Below are 21,030 nucleotides of genomic sequence, written 5' to 3' on the forward strand. Positions count from 1 at the left end.
ACTTCGGTGCCCAAACCTACTGCCGAACCCCTGAGATCAACCCATCGAACCCCTGGGGTTCGATCGAACCCAGGTTAAGAACCACTGATCTAGGCTATTTAATGACAGATAGAGAACATTGTGAGAAACAATGTGGATCAGGTTAATACTTGTTTTAAGGAGTCTGCATTCATCCAACACATTTGAATGAGTCGCTGTGTCTCATCGTTGCTCTGCTACTCTGTTTACATCCCATAATGCCCGGCTACGGTGGCTGTAAGGTCCAGTTATTCCACTCTGATCACAGAGGATTCAGACTGAGGAAACTCGGAGTGAACCTGAGCTCAGTCTGAATGGAAATGAACAGGTTCCAGGTCCTGGATCCAAACTGTAATCTGACGTTCAATCAGGTCAGTAAAGTACTGCAGCAGCAACATGACCGACTCCATTTGGTACAGTAACCAAAAATAAAACAAAGAGACTAAAGAAGACAAACTAGATCAGAAGTCGTCTGAGTAAAAACCATCTTCTGCAGGTCAGTTCTGCGGTAGGAAAACCTGATTTAATCTGAATCCCAGAGGATTTTTGAAAGTGAACGTTTGACAGAAACTGCTTAACATGCAGTCTAGTGCCCCCCCCCCCAGAAGGGTTTGCCTTCATGCAGCCGCTCTTAAACCGGCTCAGACCTGCTGAACTGATGGAAATTACTGCCCAGCTGCTGCTCCATAAAACTTTATTGAAATCTTGTCATTATGGGATGTATATGAAGCGGATTTAGCAGCTCAGCGTTTTTCTGTCTGGTTTTTGTTCAGTCAAACTTCTGTAGAATCAGACAAAAGGCCGTGCTGGTTTCTGAGTTTGTTTAGCCTTTAGCTGCATCTTCCCTCAGACTTCCTGTTCTGCTCTGCAGGAGCTTGTTCTTTTGTGCAGTTTTGTTTGGTTTTGCGTCCTGTGATTGATCGCCACACCTGCGTGGCGTTCTTTAGGACGCAGACTCTGGTGGCGTGCTCGTGCATGTCCTGCTCTCTGTGCTTCTTTTGTCTTGTTGTGGGTTCAGACTGGAACCCGTGTTGGTTTGGCAGTTCTCTGCTCCCTCTTGAATGGAGAACTCACCTGGAGGCCTCCTGCTCGGGCGTCTGCATCTGGACACCAAAACCTGTTACGTAAGGAGAGGTTTTGTCTGTGTGCATCCACTCGGAACATCACAGAAACTGTAATGACTGCAGCTCCACCAACATGTGGACACGGAAACCTGATTCTCCTCTGAGACTCTGAGGTCACAGAGACTGCTCCAGGTTCTTATTTTCCTTCATTTTGTATTTTGTTCTGGTTTGTGATGCATCATGACGACAGATCGGAGGAGGAACATGAACCTGACCGGTATGGAGCTGTTATGGGGCCATAAATATATGAAACCCAAATAAAACATTTTGAAAAACAATATTGAGGTTTGGCTAAAAAAAAGGAAAATATCCAAAACTTGTTGTTATTCTAAAATAAACATAATTATTTTCACCTTCAAATGTTCTGTTTTTTTAGGTTTCAAGACTCAAAATTTGTATTTCAAAACTTTTTTTCAGTTTCAAATTTTTGTTTTCGAATCTGAAAATTTCAGTTTGAAAACTTTTGGCCCCGTTGTGGCGCGTTGGGGCGGGGCTAACATGAAGGACCAATCAAAATGGATGAGGGTGGTAACTTCAGTCCCGATGCGTTCACTGACTGAGAACTGTGATAATGGAGACGAAAACTGCTGCTCATCCCTCCTTGACCTCGGCATTCCTGCAATCTCCCTCCCCTCCCAAGCGTAGTCTGGATGTGTGCTCCTGGAAGCAGCTAAAGGACTATTGCAAAGGTGTCCCCCCCCTCCGCCCATCCCACCCACCAAACCTCATGTATTGTGTCTTCGAATGTATTGTGCTTCTTTGTTATGGTGTATTTTTTTGCTTGTATCTAAACATTGTATGTAGAGATATGACCTTTTTTTGCCACCCATTAAACCCCCCCCCCATCGCCTCCTACTGCCACGCTAATAAGGGGCGCCGCTCAGTGGACGCTTCCGCAGTGAACCTTGAACTGTCTGTGAACCTCTTTCTGTTTGTCTTGTTCTTGGTTGTACTGAAAAACAATGAATTTCCCCCCGTGGGATTAATAGAGTATATTGATTGATTGATTGATTGATTAATTAAGGTCTGAAAATGGCTGTTTAGTCTGTGCTATCATAGTCTGAAGTTGTCCCAAGACAGGTGTAAGAAGTTCTCTCTCGTACAAACCACACGTCCTATATGCTGTTCGAGCCCGTTCAAAGCGCCATCTTGTAGTGTTACATGCAGACATTATATTACATTGATAATCTATTGAAAATATCAAAACAGACTTTCTTTGTCGCAGATAATTAAGGAATCTCCTTTTGTAGTAAACAAATGACCAAACCAACAACTGTGACAGCAGAAACACTTGATTCCTGTTCAAATACGTGAGAAATCTATGGATGAACAAATCTTTCGTGATCTATTGGCTTCGTCCTGCAGTGTGTGGTGGGTCGCCCTTATTAACCCTACAGAACAGTTTGTTGAGTTTAAGGTGCTGGTGGTGTAGCAGTAATGCATAAGACTGGTAATTATTTTCCAGGACTCACCCGGTTCGAATCCCACCACGGCGTGCTGGAGCAGCGTTTCGTGTGAGCGATAAAACTCTATAAACAAGACGGGTGTAAACGCTTTTTACACCCGTCTTGGGAAACTTCAGACTATGATAGTAAGTAGATAGACTTTAGATAGACTAAACAGATATTTTCTGGCCGTAATTATCACAGTTCTCAAAGTCAGTGAATGCACCAGAACTGAAGTTACCACCCTCATCGATTCCGATTGGTCCTTCATTTTAGCCCCGCCCCAACGTGCCACAAAAAAAGAGGCCAAAAGTTTTGAAACAGAAATTTTCAGATTTGAAAACGAGAAAAAAGTTTTGAAATAGAAATTTTGAGTTTTTAAACCTTAAAAACAGAACCTTTGAAGCTGAAAATAATGATGTTTATTTTAGAATAGCAAACAGTTTTGGACATTTTACAAGTTTTTTTGGACAAACCCCAATATTTTTTTCACATTTTCTTTGGGGTTCAAATACTTACGGCTCCACAGACCGGTTCTGGCGGACGGATGGAGGATCTGTGAACTGGAATGAGATGTTTGTAGAAGCTTCCAGAGGGGCAGCAGAGAGCGGCGAAATTCTTAGACAAGATTTAAACAAACACAGACGCAGACGCTGGCTGGACGACAGCAGCCGAGTGAGACCACACACTGACACTGCAGGTCTGCAGAGCTGCAGCTTCTGCCCCACAAAGACATCAACCACCACCAAACGCCGCTCACACATCTTTATTTACCGAGTAAGCCGGGACATTTAGGATCAGCTGAGCATCTGGAGAATCAGAAAACAGAGTTTGACAAATGAACTCCTCAGTTTTCCTTTCCTACGTACAAAAATATAACTCTACGCGGTTTGGTTAAATCTACATTATTAAAATAGTCCTTTTTGGGATCCAAAAATCTTCACTGTCATGAAAAAATCTGCTTATGTTGCTGTTTGTGGTTACCGGATAACCCCTCCTCTCAGGATTAGTCACCAGCTTCACTTTGACAGGATTGTCTTCACACTTGCACTCCCCGGTGATGCTGGTCCGATCAGAAATGCCCCCCCTTCAGGCCGAGCTGCTCCAGCTCATCTCTGGGCATCTGCTGGAGAAGCAGAAAACAGAGAGAAAAATCCTGTAATTCACTCATCAGGACGAGTTTGCAGGTTTCAAGGTTTCCTCCTGTGTCATCCCTCACTGAGACGGAGAGCTTGTGTCCTTGTGAGTCATGAGTTGTGAGTCAGATTTGTGTAGAAAAACTTGTTTTTCTGATTTTTCTGTGGGTCTGCAGAAAACTTTACGCCTCCACAGCGAGAAGGGAGAACATCAGATCGTTCTGTACGTCAGCATCTGCTTCTGTCTGTGGGATTAATGTGGTTTTCATCTCTAATCAAAGAACATCCATCATCATTAAAACATCCTGAAGAGAAGACGATCAAAGCTCTGAGTTCTGATGAACACGCTCAACATCAGTTGGAATTTGATGTGAAACTTTTTTAAAGCTCATTTCTTTAAAGCACATTAAATTGAAGCAGCATCGTTTAGTCATTTAAAAATATTATTTTTGTTTTGACCTTGAAAATAAATAAATCAGATTTAACTACATTCAAAAAATAAGTTCATTATGAGTTAATTCTTTTAAATGATTTTGTATTCTTGTATTTTGTATTGTATTTCTTTAATTTCCCTGCGGGCTTCTTCCAAAAGGATTAATAAAGCTGTCTATCTATCTATCTATTTATATGTATGTTTTGATATTTCTGATGAGCTGTCTCTTCATGGTTCACTGGGTTTAACATCAGAGGAACGTCCAGATTCTGCAGTAAGATCAGGAGTTTTCTGGTTTCTGGTTGGTGCAGACCGTCCCCTCAGGGTGTGTCTGAAGCTCTGATATTATAGAATATTGCTATATAACTATATGATGACATTTAAAGTGAATCTATGAGCTCCTTGTTAATCATTTAAAATCCCTTTTTCGCATTCATTTGGTTCACAGAATCAATTGAATTTGTCGTTTATCTCCAAGCATAAAATGCTTTAAAAACAAATATAGAAATCCGATTATTGATAAATATGTACATTTACAGAATACAGATAAACATTGATATATATGAAAACCACACGGAATCATATAGTGGTGAAACTCTGCTTTCACCCGACAGCAGCCGGATTCGTCTCTGGTGACCCTGAAAGGGACACAACAGGCTAAGAAAATGGATGGACAAAACTGCACTTGCGTTTGAGTATGTTGGAGAATGAGATTTAAAATGGAGCCAAATGAGTGTTTGGACATTACTATCAGGAGTCAGAGCTCTGTCTCCCCGTCTGGTCACCGGCAGGAGCCATCTTTAGAGTACTGAGGACACTACAACTCCCAGCAACCCCCAGCACACAGTTCCCAGATGCTGCTCAGCTGAACCTCATTTACCAATCACCCACAGGACACTTGACACTGCTCAGAGCCTCACTCAGTGTGAAGTATTGTTTGTGCCACTCTGTCTGCATTACTGAGCGCTTCTATCTGGACCTGATCTTCTGGTTCTGACTCTGCTTCATCTCTGGTCACCTGCCGCCTGCCTTGACCCTCGCTGGACTCTAACATCTCTACTCTCTTCTTGGATGACCCCACGTGGAACCAGCTGTCTACCTGTTTGTGACAGTACAAATCATCATCAGATGTTTTTCTGTGTGTATATTTCTATATGTGTACTTCAACATGTGTATCTGAGTACCTGAATTTGTACTCATTACAGAGGGTACAGGATTATAATAGACAGTGGATGCACTGAATGCGGGTATGAGAATTTATGAAGCCTTAACTTTTTATGTTATATTTTTATTTATTTTGTTTTCTTTCCTTTAAAAGTTTGTCTGAAAATAAAAAATCATCCCAGACCAATACGTTTACGGCATTAACCAAACTTTCCTCAGTTTTTTGGTTTAACATTTATTGCTTTTTGTAATAAAATGATCTGTGCAGACCCTGAAGCACTAATTAAACACCAACAGTTCTTTGTCCCAGATGTGAGCCGTCTTTAGTTTCTGTGTTTTTGTCTCTTCTCTGTCCTCTCAGAGCCGCTCAGTCCTCTCTTCAGTCAGTCGTCCTTTCTGAATTTGTTTGTTCTGCTGGACGTTCATCCAGTAACTGAGATCTGTGTTTAAATAAAATAAACTGTTAATATGTGTTAAGATGAGTAATCCGAAGAGTTGAGAAGTATTTACCACAAAGCATGAATAAATGATGTATTCAAATAGGGTTTGCTCTTTATTTGGTCTATTGTGGCTAATAATTGAATAAATAACTCAACTCAACTCAGCTTTATTTAGCTTTAAATAATGGGTTTGTGGTTTTGGTTCATTTGTTTCAAGTAATTAACCCCTTAATGCCCGTTGTCTCAAATATGTAACAAACCAAACAAGCTATAAAATTACCTACATGTAGCATTTACTTAAAAGCAAAAACATAAGTGAAATCTTTTTAATAGCTGGAAATAAATTCGGACGTTAAGGGGTTAAGTTGAAGCATTTAAGTTTAGATTTTTAACATGTCAAATAAATGAGTAAAATGATGTTAACAGCTTGAATCTACAATCAGGTTTATGATTAAAAAAACCTAAAGCACGTTTAGATTTGTGTTTCTAAAGAAATTATTCTTGTTCATATTTTATATTAAAAGGAGAAAAGGTGTGAAGGTGCACCAAGGTCACATTGATGTCAAACGCTGTGTTTGACGATTAAATTCAGATCAGTCTGCTGCTGCAGGAGGCTCTTTTATTTTGAAAAGAACTAGCATGTGCAGCTGTTTTCATGTAAATAAAATTATCATTCTGATAAAATTGAGTTATTGTTAATATTTGCAAACTACATCTTCATAAATAAATGTTTTAATGGACACAGAATCATAAAAATGTATTTTTGAACTTTGTAGTAAGAATTGAACAAATTTGTCTCTTTTAAATGTTGCATTAAGGTAAATCTGCATTTTCTCTGTTTTTGCAGTTAAAATACATAAATGTGGAATCTTGTGATGCTGAAACAGTGTGATGGGGGGGGGGTCGCTTCCAGTGCGTACCGTGGTTGCTTAGCAACGTGTCCTGTTAACATTGAACCTGCGCTCTGAGTGACTGAAAGGATCGAAGCCTCTAAAATGCCGACAGGCTGAACAGAAACTCAGACCCTCTCCGGTGGACTTGATTCAGACGGGCCTCGTGGGCCGGTTCTGTCCGCCTGACAGCGCGTCTCCGCCTGCAGCAGTTTACGGCGGTCACAGACGTACCCGGCGTTCGCTTCGCTGGGCTCTGGCACGCGGCTGAGGGGGTTTTATGATTGAAACCAGACTGCGCTTACCCAACCAGAGGGCCCAGAAAAATAGACTGCAGTTACGCATTTTCTGCACAAGAGGGAGGCCCTGAACTCACACCGGCGCTGGACACATCAGAGGAGCTGTTCCCGCTTCTGCTGCGGGGGGGGGAGTCCCCTTCATTCTGTTTGAGCAGGAGGAGCGTCTTTACTGACAAAAGCAGCAGAACTTTGTTTAACTTAAAGCATCAGCTGCAAAGCTCCTGCAGGTTTTATCTTCAAACTCATCAAACTCTGCAAAGAGCTGCAGAACGAGGATCTTCAAGCTCCTTTTCAGAGTAAAATGTTTCAAATGTTGCTTTTCCCGACGCAGAATTCTTCACCGGAATCCTGAAAGTAAAACTGTTCAGTCAGGAGGGAAGTTTTCCCTCCTCTGCTGATTACATCCACATGTGGAGCATCTCTGACAGAAGCTGCTGCTGCTCTGCCAGGACAGACAGAGGAGAGAGAGAGACGCCCCCGCCACCCCCCTCCTGCCGCCCACACACAGACACCCCCCCACGCCTCATGCTGCAGCTCGTTTCTGCCTTTGAAGCGAGCTGCCAGTAAACACGCCGACGTCATCGCAGAAACATCAGCAGAACGTCACTTACTGCCAGGCGGCCCCCGCTGGAGCCCCGCCCACCTCTGCCCGTCACGGAGGAGCCTCACGGCTCAGGCCCCCCTACACCATGCTGGTGCTCTGGCGTCCTCTGACAGGGTGGGTGGGGGGCTTTGCAGGCCGGGTCTGAGGGTGGGGGCCCCTCCCACATCTGCCGTTTTGAGGATACGGGGGGGGCTTCTGAGTTTGGGGGTTGGTGGGGCCGTTCTCGATGATGACCTTTGGCTCAAGGGTCTGGGGGGGGTCAGTGTGGTTGGGGGCTCGCTTCGGGTTCAGATGAGGGAGGTGTCCGTTCACACTGAACCGTTCCTGGCTCATGTCCTTGCTGCGACTGGGGGGGACGAAGCTGTTGGTTTTGACAACCGAGGCCATGTGGACGGGGGAGGGGCCGTTTGTTCGGAGGACGACGCGGTCCTCGTCGTTAGGTTTGGGGGCCTGACCTGAAGGAGGATTGTGATTGGTTAACAGGGCGACCCTCAGGTCTCCTGCAGAAGCAGAGTCGTGAAGGTGATTGGACGGTCCCTGGGGGAGGGCCGGCGACTCCAGGTGAATGTCTGCTGTGAGACGATCTATCTGCTCCACCACCTGGAGGAGAGAGGAAACATCACGTCAATGACAGCCCAACGTTAAGCCCCGCCCCCTTTGAGACACACAAAACATGAAGTAACTGGACGTTTGCTCCAAAAAACTCATGGAATCAAAGCAAATCCAACCTGAATCCAACCTGAATCCATCCCAAACAGAATCCAACCTGAATCCATCCTGAATCCATCCTGAATCCATCCCAAACAGAATCCAACCTGAATCCATCCTGAATCCATCCTGAATCCATCCCAAACAGAATCCAACCTAAATCCAACCTGAATCCAACCTGAATCTAACCTGAATCCATCCTAAATCCAACCTGAATCCAACCTGAATCCACCCTGAATCCTAAATCCAAACTAAATGCAAACTTGATCCAACCTAAATCCAACCTGAATGAACCTAAATCCAGTCTGAATCCATCCTGAATCCAACCTGAATCCACCCTGAATCCTAAATCCAAACTGAATGCAAACTTGATCCAACCTGAATCCAACCTAAATCCAACCTGAATCCAACCTGAATCCAACCTGAATCCAAACTGAATCCACCCTGAAACTGAAAACCGTTATTTACCGAGCAATTTCATTATGGAACGGTATTCCAAAGAACATTCGTGAGGTCAAAAATAAGTTACAATTCAAATATAAGCTAAAGTGTCATGTGTTAAATGATATGTAATGGTTGCAAGCACATTCTGTACATCTCCATAATGACAGTAGGTTTATAGAACACAAGGGTGATGCTGTAAATGAAATGGTGATTGACTGTGTAAAATAATGCTTATGCTGGAATTGTATTAGTAATCTAATATTCAGTATGTACTGTGATATATGTTTTAAATGGACCCATGAAGACTAGCTGAAGGCTTTAGCTCTCAGCTAGTGGGATCCATATAAATAAACAAATAAACAAATCCTAACTAGATCAAATCTGAATCCAAACTAGATTCAACCTAAATCCAACCTGGATCCAACCTGAATCCTAAATCCAAACTGAATCCAAACTGAATCCAAAGTTAATCCAAACTGAATCCAGCATTAAATTTTAGTGGTCGAGGAAGAAAATTGGATTTCAGCGAATCATTGAAGAGATGCTGAAGACTGTTGATGTCGTCATTGGAAACAAAGCAGAGGATTGTAAACAGCTGACTGCGTGCAGAACGCTTTCACTCAGTGTCTGAATGAGATTAGCATCAGACTGGAGATTCTCAGCCTGACCCTCAAACCTGAGACATTGTTTTTGCATTTTTAAACATCTTTTGGGTTTTTACACTGAAACTGAAGACCACAACACTTCTGATCAAATAAGGAGGAAGCCTCTGCTACAAACAGGAAGTGGAACAGGAAGTCCTGCAACCGCTAAATTAAACCTTAGTTTGACCGTAAATCTGTAGCAAAAAATATTTATTGCAGGTCAAAAACGAGCACTGGGGATAATGAGTTAAAAAAGTCAAAGTTTTGTCATAGAAGTTTTAGCTTTTCATAAAACCTCTCTAGGATCCTCACAACCCAGAGGTACAACGGAGGCCTCCAGTGTGACTGCTCTACAAGCATCACTCACCAGTCAGTTTTAGGTCAAACCCATTGACTGTATCTGACAACTGGACTCGGGCTCCAGATATATGAAATCAATTCAGCTACCATTTTTTTCACAAAGCGGACGCCACCATGTTGGAGGCAGACATTGTCAGACAGCAGGGATTGGTCTGAGTCATCGTTTCTATGGTAACCCCTCTCACCAATCAGGACTGAGCTTGATGGAAGGGCATCACTTGAAAGCCAGCAACATTAAGTTTGTCAAACGTTTTTTTTTCTGTTGGACGTAAGGGGCCAACAGGCTCCACCTACTTTTATTGAGACTTCTGATTGGTCAGTTTATTACTGGAACCACAGAAAAATGTCCCAAAAAAAAGGTTAATCAAGAAGATGGTAAAGATGTATCAAAGTAAGAATATTTATTCTGACCATTAGAATGAGGGAGTTAGAGCTGTTTATTTCTCCAAAGAAGTCTGTGGGATTTTGACCTCTTGGAGCCGGGGGGGGGGGGTCACTTAGTCCAGTTCTCTGATATATTCAGTGGTCAAACTAACTTAAAAACACTGAAAAAATCTTAAATATCCTGGTTACATTGAGATAATTCAGATGTATTTAAACCAAAGGTCTGAAACTCAATTCAGCCGGGGGCCTCTGGAGGCGGAGTCTGTGTGAGGCTGGGTCGCATCAGGATTTTCACAAGAAAATCGCTGATAAAATATTCCAATGTTCTCAAACATCTTTATTTTTAACCTGAAATAATGAATTATGTAAAGTAATTAATTAATTTTAAAAAATGGATTTAAAAAAACAATCATTAATAAATAAATAAAATAATAATGAGAATACAGCAGATATAGACGACTGAAGAAACCACATACTGACTGACTGACTGACTACAGCAGTTGATAGTTGATAATAAATTTAATGTTGCAAAAACAACCTAAAAATGCATTTGGTAGCAGGAAGAGCCGCTGTTTACAGTGAACCAATGAAAAGAACTGAATCTCTGAGAAAAGACAGAATTCATCACTACTGTGGAGGGAAACAAGGAAAGACCTGTTTTTACTTTGTCTGAAAGTTTTGGAAGGATTCTTAAAAAAAAAGAGAAAAAATAATAAAACAGATTATTTAGAAGGTTTTTTAAATTATTCTTTAATGTTAATAAAGGTACAATATTTTGAGGAGATATACCTTTAACTTGAGCAAATTGAGTGATACTAATGATATTTACAGTAGAAAGTTGCAGGGGGGGCGCAAAGAATAAGTTCTTCATGGGGGGGCATAAGAGAAAATAATTGAGAAACACTGAACTAGAGAAAACTACTTTAATTCAGTTTCAAATCTCTGTATTAACAGCTCCTCCTTTATTTCTGAGCTGAGAGCAGCGCTCTCACTGAGACTCTCCTCTTTTTCTGCTCATGGAGGAAGAAAAAGCGCTCACGAGGGTCCGATTTGTCCGAGCAGAATGTTTGATGCGTGCGCAGAGATGTCTTATTTCTGCTGGAGTTGTGACATAAATAAAACTCCACATGTGTCGCCCATTCATTCTAAGTGGGACATCCACAGACTGAGCTGCTAGCTCCTCCCACACCCGGCGCGGCATCAGGAACACGTTTTGTGACAAGCGGCAAGCTGTGAATTTGTCACGCGGCGAAAGAGGGGCGGGGCACGCGAATCACCTTCAGTGTGTCAGCACTTCCAGTGGCTCCTCCTCCGCCCAGCTTACTAGAGGAATGAGTGAGCGAGCCACTGGACAGACCGCCGATGTCCCGCCCTCCAGAGCTCCCCGTGATTGGTTCGTTCAGCTCTGCACCCAACAACTGTCATTCATATCAGTCTTGCGGGCCGCACTAACAGTAATCTTTCATATGAAGACGGGGCCACAAATCATAATCCCACAGGCCCCAGATGGTCCGCGGGTCCCAGATGGCCCGCAGCCGCGAGTTTGAGGCCCCTGATTTAAAGGGTAACCAAATAGGGACGTTGGAGGCTGACTCCGCCCACTGCTGAAATTTGAAAATCCAGTCAGAGGGGTGGGGCTTGGGGAATAGGACTGTTATCATTAGTGGAGCTGCAGATCATGACGAAGGACTGACATGGTTTGTCCAATCACAAAATTCAACTGTAGTACCTCAATTCCACCTTTGGGGGGCAGCATGCTGATGTTTTTTTGACTATATTTTCTAGACTTAAACAAGTTTATTTTCATTTATCAAAAATGTGTCAATAACCAACAGACAGCACGTTTAAAGCCCCATTTATAGAGATCAACAGCCAAAAAAAGTAGATTTATGGTTTGGTTTCCCTTTAATGCTTCGTTTCCACTGAGCAGTCTGGTCCGTTTCGATCCGGTATTTTGAGCGTTTCCATTGTTTGATGGACCCATTAAACAGTTCTGACCCGTACCTCTTGAGTGCCCCCATCCGTTGTAGTTCCATAGAGGAATGGAAAAGGATAGTTGGGGTGGAGCCGCTGTAGCCACCCGTTGATTGTCAGAAATTGATGACGACATTAGAAAGTACCAGTATAGAGCTAAGCTAGTGTTTCTGTTTCCTCTTTTAGTGGTATTCTTCTTAGCTGCCAGCAATCTTCTTTCAAACAACATTAAATTCCTGTTCTACATGATGTACTAAAAGTAAAGACAGAAAAAGACGAGCTGCTGGATGACCTCCATTATTGTTGCTTTGTTGGTCGTTGCACTGCAATGACACGCTAGCGGTCTACACCACGCATGAACCATGAAAACAAACCTCAGTGGAAACGAGGCTCAACTGACTGAAAACGCTCGCCAGAATGAACTGGACCGTACCGTACTACTCCTTACTGGACCGGACCGCTCAGTGGAAACTAGACTAAACTTACTCTGCAGGTTCATGAGATCCTTCAGTCTCAATAATATTCTTCACTTGATGGAGATGATCAATAATCCCTCCAGTTGCTCCAGTTTTATTTTCTCTACCTGTTTTACCTCAGAATCTCTGAACTTTCACTTATAGAGCAGATTACTTTCAGACATAAACGTTTATTTACAGCCGTCTGCAGAACAAACCGCTGAGGGAGTTTTAGACGATCAGCTGGAAGAGTTCCTGCTTAAAGGTCAGAGCAGAACGTTCACTGATCCAACAGACGATGACTGGATCACAAACGATGAGTCAGCACACACAGAAACAATCACAAAAAACACACAAACACACACTCAAAAGTATAATCACAAAATAACTCACAAACACACACAGAGGAACGCACTAAGAAAACACACACAAAAACAATCACAACAAACACAGACTGAAACACAATCTTAAAGAAACACACACATAAAAAGACACTTACGCAAAGACACTCATGAACACACACAAAAAAATACTTTTAAAAACAAACACAATCACACAACGAAATACATCAAAACCCACATGGAAAACACACACACACAAAACAATCATACATAAAACATAGCCAGAAACACAATCTTAAAAAACACATCATGAAAACACAATGACACCAAAGACGCTTGTACACACACACGTGACACAGACATGAACACACAAAATTAGTGGTATGATGAATACAAGAATGAATTTGTTTTGACCTTTGCCATTTGTTAATGGGGTTCAGAATAAACAAAAAAAATGCACAAAAAGACACACGTAAACACACAAACATACATATGAAAAAAGACATCAACACACAAACACAGACATGAACTCACAAATAAACACACAAGAACACAAACATGAAACACAAGCGGGATTAAATACAGAAACACACACACTCAAACACACAAATAAACAAACGTGAACACACCCATGCACGCACAGGAAGTCCCCTCCTCTCATCCACCTTCTCTCACGTCACGCTCTCAGACGTCTCCGGATCAGGAGGCCCGATCGGGGCGTGGAGCGTCTGGCACGATAATACGTGTGATGTACACCTAAAGCATAAACAGCCCTAATTATAGACCTCCTACCTCTTTCATCTCCACGTGAACTTGCTTCAACCCCCCCAGCACGTCCTCCAGATCTGTCACCACTTGCCGGATCTGATCCCGGACCGTCGGCTTCCTCCCCCTCTGCCGCGTCTCCTCGGAGAGCCGCCGCGGGCAGACGTTGGTGGACGAGGAGGTCTCCGAACAGGTGACCCCCGAGGGAAGGTTGCCGGTTCCCTTCCTCCTGGGGTTCAGATGCTTCTGAGGGACCTCCGTGGAGAAGAACCGTTCATGAGAACCCTCACATCCCTCCTTTGATCCCACTTCCAGCCTCTCAAGCTCTTGATGCTTATCTCTGTGCACCCCTCCCTCGAAGAACACGGCCCCCGCTCCACAGTTCCCGTTTGCCACCTGGAAGCTTCCGGAAGAACATCCACAGCCTTCCTCCTCGTCCATGGACAGATATCTGATGGTCCGTCGCCGCCTGAACCTGTGACCTTTGACCTGAAGATGGGGGAGTGGGTGTGGTATCCCGCTGTGGAGGGCGGGCCCCCCGTCGTACCTGTCTGCTACACAGCCACAGTGTTGGCTGACAGAGGAGCAGTGTGTCCCTGCGGGCGGCGCCGGGCAGCCCCACAGGGCCGGGCTCACCTCCCAGACGCATGTTTGGCTCCAGGGGCCGGCCCCCGCCAACACAGGCCTCCTCTGTGGGCTGCGCTGAGAGAGCGGCGGGGCCTGGACGTCTCTCCTGCAGGATGCTGGCGGGTATCCGGCGTGACAGTCGTACAGCTGCTCACAGGGGATGCAGGGGGGGCGGCCCCGCTGGAGGAAGCGGTGGTATCCCAGCGTCTGCGAGCCGTCCGGGTACATGTCCAGGAGGCGGGAGGCTCTCAGAAAAGCCGCGGTTCGCTCCCTCCTGCCCAGTCATTCGCTCCTTCTGGTTTCCTCATCTGCGCCTCCCCACAAGAAAACTTTTCTCCAACTCTTTTTTTCCCTTCTCCCTCCCCTTCCTTCCTGTCTGTTGTTTCCCTCTTCTTCCCTCTCTGCGTGCGCAGTCACCTCCTTTTTCTTCCTTCTAACTTTTTCTTGCTCTTTCTCGTCTCTCCTTCATGCCCCCCTCCGTCTGTCCTCCTGCAGTCTCTCCTTCTCTCCGGCGCTGGATTTCCCGTCTCGTCCCCTCCCCTCTCCCGCACTCCTCTTTTCTTCTCTTGGAAAAGCTCTCAGAGCGCCGGCTGTACCTGGCTCGGTGGCGTCCGTCCCTGCCCGGCAGCTGGAATCCCGCCGCTCTGCGAGGCTCCTCTGCTGCCCGCCTCCATGTGCTTTTCTTTCTCGGGGAGTGCGTGGAGCCGCCTCAGCGCCGGTGCCGAGCTCATTAGCCCAACTCCAGCCTTTCCACTCTGCAATTAAATGCTGCCTGAGATTCCTTGGCCAGAGTCTGAGGCAGAAGGGAGGGGAGGAGAAACATCAGTGGAGGTGTGGTTTCCAACAAACTGAAGCCAGAGCGCTCTGAGGGAAGCACAAGGACGCCGTTTCCTCTCTGTTCTCGCCGTTTCTAGTCTCCTATCATGACCTGAGTGGATTCCTGAGCGTCAGTCTGCTGACGGAAAGACGCTCCCGCTCAGCCCACACACACAGTGTCATCATCTGCTGCTGTAGGTCAGCCTTTTCTGCAGATAAATTAAGGATGACACGCGGAGGATGATGAAGTTTCTGTTCTCAGTGACGAAGGACAGCCAGCCCTTTGTTTTCACAGAAACAATGAGAGGTTAAAAAGAAGACCAGGATGACCGCCGAGGAAGATGAAGGGGATCGACCGTCCCACGAGGACGACGAGAAGTTCAGCGATGTGGACGGGTCGTTGGAGACAGAACACAGATGGACCGACTTATCTGAAAAAAAAAACATTCACAGCCGTTTGAAGAGTCACTTCAAGGAGCTTTGACATGTTTGATGTGTGAACAGAGTGAAGGTCTGAGCAGAAACAGAAAACGCTGCTCCGGTTCACCGCCTTCACGATATTCAGATAAACCAGTCCTTGTTTTCTCAACTTTTCTTTGAGAATCAACATTAGTTATTGTGTTTAAACCATTGATAGTAAATGAGAACTGGACTGAGTGCAACGTCATCCACAGAAAATGAATCACTTCCATCTCCAACCAAATGAAGTTGATTCAGTCGCCATTTTATTACAATATGGACGCCGCCATGTTGGAGCCAGACATCTCAGTTGCTCTCAGTCATCGTTTCTATGGCAACCACTCTGTTATCAGGAGTGAGCTCGTTGGAAGGCCACGCCCCTTAACACCTCAAGTGGGCTACACAACATCTGCCAATCAAATGTTTTAACATTGGACGTGGGGGCCAGCAAACTCCACCTACTTTTTTTGATACATTTGATTGGCCAGTTTATAACTCAAACTACAGAAAAAATATAATTAAAGAGGATTATCAAAAAGATGGACAGAGCTTTCTGAGCTTTCACACCTGACAAAAAAAATGGAGTTTCTGAGGAAACAGTCACAAATTGACCATTGAGAATAAAAACTAGGGGTGGCACGGTGGTGCAGTGGTTCGCATGACTTTACCCAACAGTAACTCGGATAGGCTCCAGCAACCCTGTGACCCCCAAAAGGAATATAGTGAGTTCAGAAAATGGAAGGAAGGAAGAACAATTTGTAAAGAGGTTTATGCTACAAAGAATAAAACTTTATTTGTAAACTTTATTTAAGCCCCACACAAAGTCTGAGTGATCACGGTTTAAATCTTTTATTGTTGGTGGAATCAACGCTGCTGTTCATGAGGGTATTATTGAGCTTGAGTGACATCCTATCTCTGAGTGACAGTGAGTTGTCCAGTGGAACCCCACAGACATCCCTTTCCCTCAGAAGTGGTTGTGTATTTAAAGGTAGGGGGTCTAACATCTGCAGTGAACGGTCTAAAACTTTGTAAAACCATAAAAACAGCTCTAAAAATAAGTGATTGTTAGAACAAAGCAGCTCCGGAAGAAGCCCAGAGAAGACACAGAACATCTACAGACAATCACACGGAGAACAAACATATTTTGGTTTTAAACATCAGCCTTAAATGCTTCTCCTCTGCATCCAGAGGAGCCAGTTGAGGTGGATCGGGCATCTGGTCCGGATGCCTCCTGGACACCTCCCTAGAGAGGTGTTCTAGGCATGTCCCACTGGCCGGAGGCCCCGGGGAAGACCCAGGACACGCTGGAGAGACTATGTTTCTCGGCTGGCTGGGAACGCCTCGGGGTCCCCCCAGAGGAGCTGGAGGAAGTGGCCGGGGAGAGGGAAGTCTGGGCATCTTTGCTTAGACTGCTGCCCCCGCGACCTGGTCCGGATGAAGTGGAAGAAGATGGATGGATGGATGGATGGATGGATGGATGGATGGATGGACGACAGGGCCTTTACAGTTATCTGAGGCAGACATGTCTTTTGAACTGTTTCCAGGATCAAGTAATTTGAGCTGCTAACAGGCTAACATGTTACTGTTACCAGCTGTCAGCATGCTAACACCTGCTAAAATAAGCTAACAGCTACTAACATAATAACAGTAACTAAAAGGCTAACTGCTGCTAACACACTAAAATATGCTAACAAGCTAACAGCTGTTAACTTGCTAAAAGATGCTAGCAGATGAATCTCTTAGCATGTTAAAAGATGAAGCATGTTAACCGCTGCTAACATGCTACAAAATGCTAACATCTGCTAACATGCTTAAAGATAGTAACAAGCTAACAGCTGTCAATGTGCTAAAAGATGCTACAGCAACTAACATGCTAGAATAAGCTAATATGGTAACAGCTGTTAACCTGCTGACACCTGCTAAAATATGCTAACAACTACTAACATAATGACAGTTGCTAAAAGGCTAACAGCTGCTAACATCCTACAAGACGTTAACATTCTAAGATATGCTAACAGCTGTTGACTTACTAGACATGCTTCATCTTTTAACATGCTAACAGCTGCTAACATGCTCAAAGGTGCTAACAAGCTAACAGTTGTTAACATGCTAAAAGGTGCTAACAGCTGCTAACAGGTTAACAGCTGATAACATGCTAAAACATGCAAACAGCTGAATCTTTTAGCATGTTAAAAGATGCAACATGTTAACAGCTGCTAACCTACTAAAAAATGCTAACAGCTGCTAACATGCTAAAAGATGCTAACATGCTAATAGATGCTAAAAAGCTAACAGCTGTTAACATGCTAAAAGATGCAAACAGCTGCTAACTTCCTGAAAGCTGCTAACATGCCATAAGATGCTAATAAGCTAACAGCTGCTAAAATGCTAACAGCTGCTAACATGAAACAGTTGCTAACAACAACACTTTTAGTATAACATGACAGGAAATAGATTTTTGATTAGCTTGGCAAAACCTTTGATCTGTATCCATCATTTATCAGATCATGTGACTCAAAATGAACTTTTTTTCATTTTCTGTTGACACATTAAATTAAGAGCACAAGTTGATGAAAATAAGTGAAGATGGGTTTCTAACATCTCTAATTGTGAGTTGATCCCAGTATTCGATGCAACCATAAACAGCTGAGTCAGCCATGAGAATGCAGAGTCATCCTGATCTCTTCAACTGTGTTTTTAAAGCGTTTTCTTCCAGTTCTATGCGTCATATCAGTGTTCTGTGTTTCTGAATATCCTGTTCTTAAGGGAACACACATGTTCTAATGTTCCAGCTGTTAGAACATCTGCATGGGAGTGACATACACAAACTGAGAGTCAGAGAAATCTGCGGAAATTCACAGGAATCTCTCAGGTTTGAGATATGGTTGGAGAAATTCTCGATAAAAAGTTTCTGCCTTCGGTTTTATTCTCTTTGTTCGGAGAAAATGAATGTTAAACTTCAGGAGCTTAAAATGAGTTCATAAGGTTTGTCAGTGGAGCGTTCCACTGATTTCATAAAACTCGGCTCATAAAGGCAAACTGCATGGATCATGGGGGGGCACGGCTAATTTGTCTTTATATTTTATGAATCAAGGACACTGCAGGAGAGAACGCCGCTAGAAGAATCTGAATAGCAGAAAGTGCTAATGGACACGCGGCGGGGGGGGCGGACGCTGCCTTGAAACAGCTCTCTGAAGTGGTTGCCATGGAGGAAAACGGATAAATTCCAATAAAAATGGGTCCGTTTTCACGTTAGAGTGTAACTGAAGTGTTGAGGAGAAGGAAAATGAATTCACCTGGGCGGTGAGTGATGAAGGACAGGACTATTGTTGGCTTGGAGGGGGACCTGGACCCGCTCTGCCATGACTCTGCAGAAGTATCATTACAGCAGGAGACAGTCCGAACCAACTGATGCAGATTTCCGAATGGAACTGAACTTTATTGATCACACATCGTGATAGTTTAGATCAGCAAATAACCAAACATACACATGAGTAAATAGATATATATATAAAAACAACATTTTGATTACATCATTACACAGTTGAGTTGTGCAGTCTGATGGGATCCGGCCATCTGGGTGATTATATCCGGCCCCCGAGATCATTTTATATTCTTGCTATTAACGGCCCAATGTTATCTTGCCCTGGTAACATACTGCAACACATTCTCATTCCTAAGTCGTCACATTTTGACGCATGGTTAGTAGGGCTGTACCGAGTTCCGGGTGCTCGAATACTTTCAATCTGCTCCCAAAGTTCGAGTACAAATATCCGTGACGTCCAAGATCGCTGATTCACAATCTTTATAAATATAGTAAAGTATAGTAAAATATTATGATTGTTTACTTGAATCCGAAGTTAAAGTTTATTCCTTAGGACTCTTTCATCATAGTGTCACAAAAAATCACAGCAGCATCGTCTGGTCTGTTTGCTCTTTTCATGGTCCTTCAGCAGCAAAGAAGCAGCTAAATATATATTTTTCTGTTTTTATGCAGGTTGAGGAGTTGTAATTCCTCCATCAGACTGTCATCAGATCCTCTTTTCAATTCGGTCCGTTTATGTTCTGACTGTCAGGATTTCCACAGACTAACACGGTCCTGATGGACACAGAACTAGATAAACCACAGAACGTCTCTACTCTTCCTGCAGGAATCTTTAGAGTCATGTCTTCGGCCCGGAACCTTCTCTCAGACGGATATCGGATCCAACAGGAGGATCTGACCCACATGAGTCACCATCACAGAGATCATTCAGCAGACACACATCCAAGCCTTTTAATTGGCGTCAGAACCAAACATTTGAACGGAGCGCAGCCAAAGTCGACTGCTGACATTAGAAGAACCAGAGACTTTAGAAGGATAACATGATCAGACTTTAGAAGGATAACATGATCAAAAGAACATTTCGTAAAGTCATTAAAGTGTTATTTAAGGCCATGTGTAGACCGAGTTCCTGCACAAGAATTTCTGGATTCTCCATTTGATTTGAACTGAATGGACGGACTGATGAAGAGACATGAAGGTTTCTCCTCTCTGCAGAAAAATGTACACAGACAAAATGACATGTTATTTTCTCTGACATTCACCAGCTCTGCCCCCAACTGCAAACATGACACAGTTTCCTAAGGGTTGGAGGGAAACTACGAGCCTACACCACGGCAACCATGAAGAACTAGAAGACAACGATGTGTCTGATCTGGGCAGAAAGAAACTTACTGATGGGGCCTGAACAGAGGAGATCCATGAAGGATGACCTTCTGACACATTCAGGAGCTTCTAACGGATCCTGAAAAGTGAAGAAAGAGATGTTTCTGTGCTGTAAAATGTATTGAACAGTTTGTGTTTATGTTTTTAAGTCCTCCTTCAGGCTGCCGTTCCTCTGACCTCCAGGTTCACGGCCGCCGGAGCTTTTTGTGCGTCCTGTTTGGTCTCTGCGCCGCTGCTTTCAAACAAACATTCCTGAACTTTTATAAAACTCAATCACTGAGGATGAGAGAGCAGAGCGTCTTTGAAAACAACGACCTCACCGTCTCTCGTTCGGCACGAATAGCAGTGAGAGTCTGATTCGGGCGGATGATGAAGAACATCCTTCTCTGATGGGATGGAGGAGAAAACACTCATCAGATTAACTGCACTGACAGATCACATCTAATCTGAGCATGAGTGGGCCAACAGGGATGAGCGCTCATTAGAGAACTCCTGACCTCCTTCACAGAAAGTTTCTGAGAATTTGAGGTTTCATGAAAGACAGACTGGAAGACCTTGCTGAACCAAATCCAATCAGAGGACGCCTGTGGGTTTGCAAAGACACTGCTGGCTCATCCTTCAGTCTTGGCTCCCATAAGCAAACCTCTGTTATTTTCTTAAGTGCCAGTTTCTCATCTGATGCTGCAGCTCTTGGAGAGCATTGTGTCTGTGTTGTCCTGTAAATCACTTGATGAATCTTCCAGCTTGGTCCTGCAGATGGAGATGACGCTCCTCTTTGCTCTCATCTGTGCA

General features: G+C 43.9%; 1 protein-coding gene and 1 long non-coding RNA gene across 3 annotated transcripts in view; one reads left to right on the forward strand and one right to left on the reverse strand.

The window, feature by feature from the left end:
* LOC112147687 overlaps window positions 1-20,709 on the forward strand; it is a 22,818-nt gene extending 2,109 nt beyond the window's left edge. Inside the window, exons 2-3 of one of the 2 annotated variants that reach the window (XR_004949527.1) lie at window positions 19,528-19,582; window positions 19,682-20,709. This is a non-coding gene — a long non-coding RNA (uncharacterized LOC112147687). Of the gene's footprint in view, window positions 1-4,770; window positions 5,643-19,527; window positions 19,583-19,681 lie in introns of those variants that run through there. The other variant, XR_002919515.2, reaches the window with a different exon arrangement.
* On the reverse strand, window positions 3,338-15,350 carry si:ch211-178n15.1. The gene is made up of 3 exons (XM_024274232.2): window positions 13,656-15,350; window positions 7,561-8,153; window positions 3,338-3,713 (listed from the first exon to the last, which is right to left on the reverse strand). The coding sequence occupies exons 1-2, from the start codon at window positions 14,481-14,483 to the stop codon at window positions 7,632-7,634; spliced, it is 1,350 nt and encodes a 449-aa protein (XP_024130000.1). The 5' UTR covers window positions 14,484-15,350; the 3' UTR covers window positions 3,338-3,713; window positions 7,561-7,631.
* Window positions 20,710-21,030: the final 321 nt, after the last annotated feature.

The sequence above is a fragment of the Oryzias melastigma genome, linkage group LG17 (genome assembly GCF_002922805.2).
Source record: "Oryzias melastigma strain HK-1 linkage group LG17, ASM292280v2, whole genome shotgun sequence".
Taxonomy (NCBI): Eukaryota; Metazoa; Chordata; class Actinopteri; order Beloniformes; family Adrianichthyidae; genus Oryzias; species Oryzias melastigma.

Bases quoted from the DNA above. Each gene is read 5' to 3' on its own strand.
- si:ch211-178n15.1 (XM_024274232.2), bottom strand. From the start codon at position 14,483: ATGTACCCGGACGGCTCGCAGACGCTGGGATACCACCGCTTCCTCCAG. The intron at 8,154-13,655 runs GTAGGAGGTCTA...TCTCTCCTCCAG, and splicing joins TTCACGTGGAGATGAAAGAG to GTGGTGGAGCAGATAGATCG.